At 53.0% G+C, this 8405-nt stretch overlaps 1 protein-coding gene across 1 annotated transcript; it reads left to right on the top strand.

The window, feature by feature from the left end:
- The first annotated feature begins 1893 nt into the window (after positions 1-1893).
- LOC125525018 (indole-3-acetic acid-induced protein ARG7-like) lies at positions 1894-2700 on the top strand. The gene has a single exon (XM_048690046.1). It carries the CDS (start codon positions 1935-1937, stop codon positions 2337-2339), a length of 405 nt encoding a protein of 134 aa, XP_048546003.1. The 5' UTR covers positions 1894-1934; the 3' UTR covers positions 2340-2700.
- The last annotated feature ends 5705 nt before the right edge of the window (positions 2701-8405 follow it).

Genomic DNA, 8405 nt, shown 5'->3' with positions numbered 1-8405 from the left:
AGGTAAAATTCCACCCTTCCAGGTCGCCCTGCCATGGCCCTACTTAAGCTCCTTCTCGTTCTTACTCCGGTTCCAATTAAGCAAACCCCCCCTTCTCCCAAATATTGTCTAATCTTAAAAAATATCATCAGCACATCATGCAGCAGGAGAAAACCCATGCCAAATGTACAACTGCAGGAGTGCCGAATAACAATGCTTTCAGCCAATCTATACTATTCAGAGAAAAAATCGACAAATTGAAAAAGCTTGCATGATGGACGGGACAAAATGATATACCTCTCCTCAAATATAACTTAGAGATAAGTTCGTACACCTGTACATATACCTTCGGATATATCCTTCAGGCTCACGTTCAGGTTTAGGATCAGGGTCCTGGAAATGAGTTGCAATAAGAAAATCAGTGAGAAATTTACTCCCAACAAAGAAAAAAAATCAACAAAAGCCAAAATCAATGCCGAACTCGTCACCAGCATGCTGCACTTACTCCCTAAAAAACATCCTACACTTATCGAGACAGCATACCCTCGCAAAAAAAAATACTGAGACAGCATACCAATTCTTCCTCTCCTCTAATATGGCGACTTGGCGAGATGTCGTGTGTGGCGAGTGCGACCTGCCTGCTGGAAAGAGCTGTCGAGGGAGGGCACGAAGAGGACCCTTTGTCAGCGAGCAGAGGAAGAGGCGAACGCAATCACACATGTATCGATCCATCGATGTATAACTATTCTCGTCATCAAAATCAATTACCAGGTAATTCAGTAATACTGATGAACCTACTATGTCACAAGAACAACTAATTTATTCAGTAGAACACTAGTATTTGTTAACACTCTTGGTTGATACAGAGAACGAAGATAATGGTTTCTTTTACAATATATTACAAGTATAACAAGAAGATGTAGTACATCAAAGACAATGGTTTCTTTAACAATCTTTGACGCAGCTTCTTTAGTTGAGAGGACGCAACTTCTTCAGGGGAGAAATCCCTTCATTAAAAAAAAAGAAACACGAGACCGTACCGGCGCTCGCCGCTCGGGGATGCCTGCTGAGACGCTGCTTTGCTGTCCCTTGGTCCTCGCCGAACCTCTTTGTCACATTGTCCAGGAACTTGCTCAACGCCGAATCTTGGATTGGTGAGTCTAGCACGCAGCAGACCACATCGACGCCCACCTTGTCCCGGCAACCGCGGTGCGACTCCTCCATCCAGCGCACCATGAAACGACACAGAGCTGGTCACCCCGGGCGGAGATCGCCACAGCGGGCGTCGTCGAGGGTGGGGCACGTGGCGGCCGAGACGAAGAAGGATCGCTCGATTGACCGGACGGCTGGTCCTGTCCTTGCACGACTGCTCCTGCCGCCTCCCCTTGCACGTGAAGGTCGGCACCGCTTGTGCCCTCGCCGGCCGGCGGCTGCGGCGGATGGGAGCGGTGCTGCCAGCCGGGCCACTGTGCCGGGGGAGGCATGGCCAGGCGCGCCTCTGCCGGTGGTCGCCGGATCCAGCGCCAGGACATGGGTCCACGCGGACCACACCGCCATCAGATGGGCTCATCGGCGGCGGCAGTTTGCGGCGGATGGGAGCAGTGCTGCCAGCCGGGCCACTGTGCCGGGGGAGGCATGGCCAGGCACGCCTCTGCCGGTGGTCGCCGGATCCAGCGCCAGGACATGGGTCCACGCGGACCACACCGCCTTCAGATGGGCTCCTCGGCGGCGGCAGTCTGCGGCGAACGGGAGCGGTGCTGCCAGCCGGGCCACTGGACCATTGGATCTTGATGATGGATGAATATGATTGTTTGGATCTGCCTTTTTTTTCCTTTTATAGTGGTAGTAGATAGTAGATAAAACCTCCTGCCCGCCACCTACAGGAAGCCATCTCTTCCTCTGCCCACCCAACAACATCAGCCTCAGACCAGCAGCTCAGCTCTCAACTGCCGTCGATGGCGAAATGCAGCAACATCCACAACATCGTCTTGCTCCGGCAGACCCTGCGGCGCTGGCGGTCCCGTGCCGCGGCGCGCGCTGCTGCGGATGACGGCGCGGTGTCGGTGCCGGCGGGGCACGTGGCGGTGTGCGTGGGCGGGGCGTCGCGGCGGTTCGTGGTGCGGGCGGCGCACCTGAACCACCCCGTGTTCCGGGAGCTGCTCCGGCTGGCGGAGGAGGAATATGGGTTCCCGTCCGGCGCGTGCGGCCCCATCGCGCTCCCCTGCGACGAGGACCACTTCCGGGACGTCCTACGCCGCGTCTCCTCCGAGGAGCGCCGCAGCGTGTCAGCCGTCAGCAGCCGCGATGTCGCCACGCGGCCGTTGCTGCCGAGGGTGGCGGCGGAGGAGCTCGTGTGGTGACTGCTGACGGATCAATGGGCATAGGCCATTCGGCATACGTGCTCTGTTCTCACATGAGGTAGCCCTGGCGATTTGACTCCGGCGGTGGCAGCGGTGGCAGCAGCAACTGGAAGACTCCGCCCGCCCACCGGCGTGCACGGCAAGCGCCGGAGGCCCGCATATCTTATTGACGGACGTGGTCCGGTGCCTGGTGTAGCGGCCAGCTTCGCCCCGAAACACGAGCCGGTGACGATGCCGCGCGTGAGCAACGGAGGCTCTGTACGGCTTGACAAGTTGACTGTAGTTAGAAGAAATTTGTAGTGATTAGTTCAAGATGAAGATGACAATTTTTGTGATTGTCGTAATTAATCGGTTGCATTCCTTGCCGGTAATGATAAAGAATTGCTAATGTCTTGGCTCTCCATGGACCATGGGTGTCATTAGCTGTTGTATTATCCGTTTTGCTAACTCTCCATCGACTAAGAACTTTCTTATGTGCAAGATTCATAGCTTTATAAACTTCGAGATCCACATGTTAAGGATAACCCCGGCCGAGATCAATGTAATGTTTTAAGAGTGTTTTTTTTTTTGAAAATAAAGATAACCCAGCCTTTGCATCGAAAGATGCACACAGCCATTTTATTATTTTATTTTATTTTAGTTTTGCCGGAATTTTTTCGATCTATACATCTTCAATCATAACAGGCGCGCCACCGTCATCGCCCCTCCCTTGTTAGAGCCGAGCAAAACTTGTTGTAGTAGACAGTTGGGAAGTCGTCGTGCTAAGGCATCGTAGGACCAACACACTAGACTGAGGGAGTCCTGGATTAGGGGTGTCCAGATGGCCGGACTATATCTTCGGCCGGACTCCTGAACTATGAAGATACAAGATTAAAGACTTCGTCCCGCGTCCGGAAGGGACTTTCTTTGGCGTGGAAGGCAAGCTTGTATATACGGATATGTAGATCTCGTAACATTGTAACCGACTCTTTGTAACCCTAGCCCTCCCCGGTGTCTATATAAACCGGAGAGTTTTAGTCCGTAGGACGAACAACAATCATACCATAGGCTAGCTTTTAGGGTTTAGCCTCTCTGATCTCGTGGTAGATCTACTCTTATACTACCCATATCATCAATATTAATCAAGTAGGACGTAGGGTTTTACCTCCATCAAGAGGGCCCGAACCTGGGTAAAATATCGTGTCCCCTGCCTCCTGTTACCATCCGACCTAGACGCACAGTTCGGGACCCCCTACCCGAGATCCGCCGGTTCTGACACCGACATTGGTGCTTTCATTGAGAGTTCCTCTGTGTCGTCACTTTTAGGCCCGATGGCTTCTCCGATCATCAACAGCGATGCGATCCAGGGTGAGACTTTTCTCCTCGGACAGGTCTTCGTATTCGGCGGCTTTGCACTGCGGGCCAATTCGTTTGGTCATCTGGAGCAGATCGAAAGCTACGCCCCTGGCCATCAGGTCAGATTTGGAAGTTTGAACTACACGGCCGACATCCGCGGAGACTTGATCTACGACGGATTCGAGCCACAGCCGAGCGCGCCGCACTGTCATGATGGGCATGATTTAGCTCTGCCGCCGAACAGTGCCCTGGAGGCCGCACCCGTGTCCGCTCCGACCCCTAGCTCGGAGCCGATTACACCAACCGAGGATGGGTGGTTAGACACCGCCTCGGGGGCTGCAATCTCTACGGCGATCGAGCCGAACACCAGCCCTATTCTCTGCGAAGCCCGTGACTTCAAGGAGCCGGACTCCTCTCCGAACTCTGAGCCCTCTGCGCCCCGACTGATCGAACCCGATTGGGCGCCGATCATGGAGTTCACCGCCGCGGACATCTTTCGGCACTCGCCCTTCGGCGATATTCTGAATTCACTAAAGTCTCTCTCTTTGTCAGGAGAGCCTTGGCCGGACTATGGTCGGCAAGGTTGGGATGCGGATGATGAAGAAATTCAAAGCCCACCCACCACCCACTTCGTAGCCACTGTCGATCATTTAACCGACATGCTCGACTTCGACTCCGAAGACATCGACGGTATGGACGCCGATGCAGGAGACGATCAAGAATCAGCGCCTATAGGGCACTGGAAAGCCACCTCGTCGTATGATATATACATGGTGGACACCCCAAAAGAAGGCAATGGCGATGGAACAGCAGAGGATGACCCCTCCAAGAAGCAGCCTAAGCGCCGGCGCCAGCGGCGCCGCTCTAAATCCCGCCAAAACAAAAACGGTGATTCCGGCACGGGGGATAATAACACCCCGGACAGTGCCGAAGACAACCACCTCCAGCAAGTTTAAGCACAGGAGGATAGAGAAGTCAGCCCTCATGAGAGAGCGGCAAACAGAGAGGTCGAGGACGATAATTATATGCCTCCCTCCGAAGACGCGGCAAGCCTCGACGACGATGAATTTGTCGTGCCGGAGGATCCCGTCGAACAAGAGCGTTTCAAACGCAGGCTTATGGCCACGGCGAGCAGCCTCAAGAAAAAACAGCAACAACTTAGAGCTGATCAAGATTTGCTAGCCGACAGATGGACTGAAGTCCTTGTGGCCGAAGAGTATGAACTCGAACGCCCCTCCAAGAGCTACCCAAAAGCATAGGTTGCTACCCCAATTAGAGGAGGAAGCACCTAAACCTACATCACCAGCACATGATGCGTCCGACCGGCCACCCCATGGCCGCGACAGAGAGGCCTCTCGGCCCTCCACTCAAGCCGCACCCTTGTGCCGCTCAAAAAATACCAAGGCATGGGAAAATGCGCTAGACCTGCGAGATATATTGGAGGATAAGGCAAGGCAAACAAGATCGATCTACGGATCACGTGGGCGCCCCACGGCACGAGACGGTACTCGTCGCGCCAGATACAGTAAATCCGGCCGGGCTGAACACAGTAGACAAAGCTCGTTTGAGCTGCGTCGTGATGTAGCCCAATACAGAGGCGCCGCACACCCACTATGCTTCACAGATGAAGTAATGGATCATCAAATCCCCAAGGGTTTCAAACCCGTGAACATCGAATCATACGATGGCACAACAGATCTTGCGCTATGGATCGAGGACTATCTCCTTCATATCCAGATGGCCCGCGGTGATGACCTACACGCCATCAAATACCTCTCACTCAAGCTTAAAGGACCAGCTCGGCGTTGGCTCAACATCTTGCCAGCAGAATCAATTGGTTGTTGGGAGGACCTGGAAGCCGCATTCCTCGACAATTTCCAGGGCACTTATGTGCGACCACCAGACGTCGATGACCTAAGCCACATAATTCAGCAGCCAGAGGAATCGGCCAGACAATTCTGGACACGGTTCCTAACCAAGAAAAATCAAATCGTCGACTGTCCGGACGCAGAGGCCCTAGCAGCCTTTAAGCATAACATCCGCGACGAGTGGCTTGCATGGCACCTAGGACAGGAAAAGCCGAAATCTATGGCAGCCCTCACGACACATATGACCCGCTTTTGTGCGGGAGAAGACAGCTGGCTAGCTCGCAGCAATAACATGACCAAGAGCCCTGGTAATTTGGATACCAAGGACAGCGGTGGCAGGTCACGTCGCAACAAGCAAAAGCGCCACATTAACGGCGACAATACTGAGGATACGGCAGTTAATGCCGGATTCAAAGGCTCTAAACCCAGTCAGCGGAAAAAGCCATTCAAAAGGAACACTCCGGGGCTGTCCAGTTTGGACCGAATATTCGACCGCTCATGCCAGATACATGGCACCCCCGAAAAACCAGCCAATCACACCAACAGTGATTGTTGGGTGTTCGAGCAGGCAGGCAAGTTAAATGCCGAAAGCAGAGACAAGGGGCTGCATAGCGATGACGAGAAGGAGCCCCGGCCGCCGAACAACAGCGGACAGAAAGGTTTTCCCCCACAAGTGCGGACAGTGAACATGATATACGCAACCCACGTCCCCAAGAGGGAGCGGAAGCGTGTGCTAAGGGACGTATACGCGATGGAGCCAGTCGCCCCAAAGTTCAACCCATGGTCTTCCCGCCCGATCACTTTTGATCGAAGGGACCACCCCACTAGCATCCGTCATGGTGGATTCGCCGCATTGGTTCTAGACCCAATTATTGACGGATTTCACCTCACTAGAGTCCTTATGGACGGCGACAGCAGTCTGAACCTGCTTTATCAGGATACAGTGCGGAAAATGGGCATCGATCCCTCGAGGATTAAACCCACTAGAACGATCTTTAAAGGCGTCATACCAGGTGTAGAAGCCAACTGTACAGGCTCAGTTACACTTGAAGTGGTCTTCGGATCTCTGGATAATTTCCGAAGCGAGGAGTTAATCTTCGACATAGTCCCGTTCCGCAGTGGCTATCACGCACTACTCGGACGAACCGCATTTGCCAAGTTCAATGCGGTGCCGCACTACGCATACCTCAAGCTCAAGATGCCAGGCCCTCGAGGCGTCATCACGGTCAATGGAAACACCGAACGCTCTCTTCGAACGGAGGAGCATACGGCGGCTATCGCAGCAGAAGTACAAAGCAGCCTCTCAAGGCAATTCTTCAGTCCGGCCATTAAACGTCCGGACACCGTCAAGCGCGCCCGGAGTAACCCACAACAAGACCGCCTGGCATGTTCCGAGCAAGCGTAGCAATGCGGCCCCAACCCCAGCCCTCACAAACTTACGAAACCAGTGTTGCGTGTACATAACTACGCTCTAGAAATACCATGGGCACAGGGGGAGGGGCACCATCACGGCACGCCCGAAACGCGGCTTAAACCGCACTAGGGGCTGCCAATTTCTTAATTTTCTCTTATTTTCAGGACTCCATTCTTCGGAAGGCTTGTCCGGCAGTACAATTGCCGCACAAATGATACAACCAGGGAAGCAGAAAGCTACGCCGTACTACGGAACTCTAAGGTGGTCTCTATAACGAACAGTATACCTGTTTCGCATAACATTCGCAGCTCGCCTCTGGAAAGGACATATTTGATAGTCCCATCTTTTGCTTATCGCACTATTTGTATCGTTTTGCTTTGATCGCAGCTTATTTAAACAATGCATAGCTTCCGTCTATTATTGCATCACCTCTTTTTTACGAATATATGTTCATTAATGACATGTTGCACCCGTACACTTTGGTACGATCAATACGCCAGGGGCTTAAGTACCCCACAACATGGTGTGAGTAGTCCGAACACTTTCACAAGTGCGACACCCCGAACTTATAGCATTATATGCATCGGCTCCGAATCATGTCTTGGTTCAATAGTTGGGTTTTGCCCGGCTCCTATGTTTTGGTACCTTGCGTTCCGTCATATCGGCTAAGGTAGCACTAGGAGAACTACTGCGATTGTGCCCCAATTGAGCTGGGCTAAGCACCTCAGTAGAGAAAGCTAAAACTGACTGTCATGATGAGGCGAGAGCTGGTCGTTGTTCGAGAGGTTTTCGAGTCCCTAAAGACTTATGCCGCTTAGAGCGAGGAGTCAGCTTTGTCCGGCCAAAGCGTGGATAGCACCCCGAACTCGGTCTTCCGAACACTAGGGGCTTCGCCGAAATTTAAAATTATAGAATTCTATGGATAAGTGAGAATGTTCAAGCACTATAGTCCGATTGCCTTGTTCGTTGTGTTGAGCGCCTCCCTCGAAGGACCCAAGAATGGGAAAAAGAGCGCTCATGTTTATCCCGAACACCCCAGCACTCGTGCCATGGGGGCAGAAGCCGACGACTCGCCATCTCTCAAATTTGATAAACGGCCGCACAGAAGGTAATATTTTAAATTCAAAAAGTATTGCTTAGCGCTCATGAACAAGTTTTTAGCGCACAGGACAAAACGAGCGAGTTCACTGAAAAATTACATTCATGGAACATTCATCCGCCACAAGGCGGGCACCCTTCAGAACGCCCTCATAATACATCTCGGGCTTGCGATGCTTCTTGCCCGGCGGCGGCCCGTCCTTCACAAGCTTCTCAGCATCCAGCTTGCCCCAGTGCACCTTCGCACGGGCAAGCGCCCTACGGGCATCCTCGATGCATACGGAGCGCTTGATGACTTCGAGCCTTGGACAGGCCTCCACCAGCCGCCTCATCAGCCCGAAGTAGCTCCCA

Source organism: Triticum urartu, chromosome 7, assembly GCF_003073215.2.
Source record: "Triticum urartu cultivar G1812 chromosome 7, Tu2.1, whole genome shotgun sequence".
NCBI lineage: Eukaryota > Viridiplantae > Streptophyta > Magnoliopsida > Poales > Poaceae > Triticum > Triticum urartu.
The sequence above is the reverse complement of the archived record's forward strand: the minus strand, read 5'-3'. Positions and strand labels throughout refer to the sequence as shown.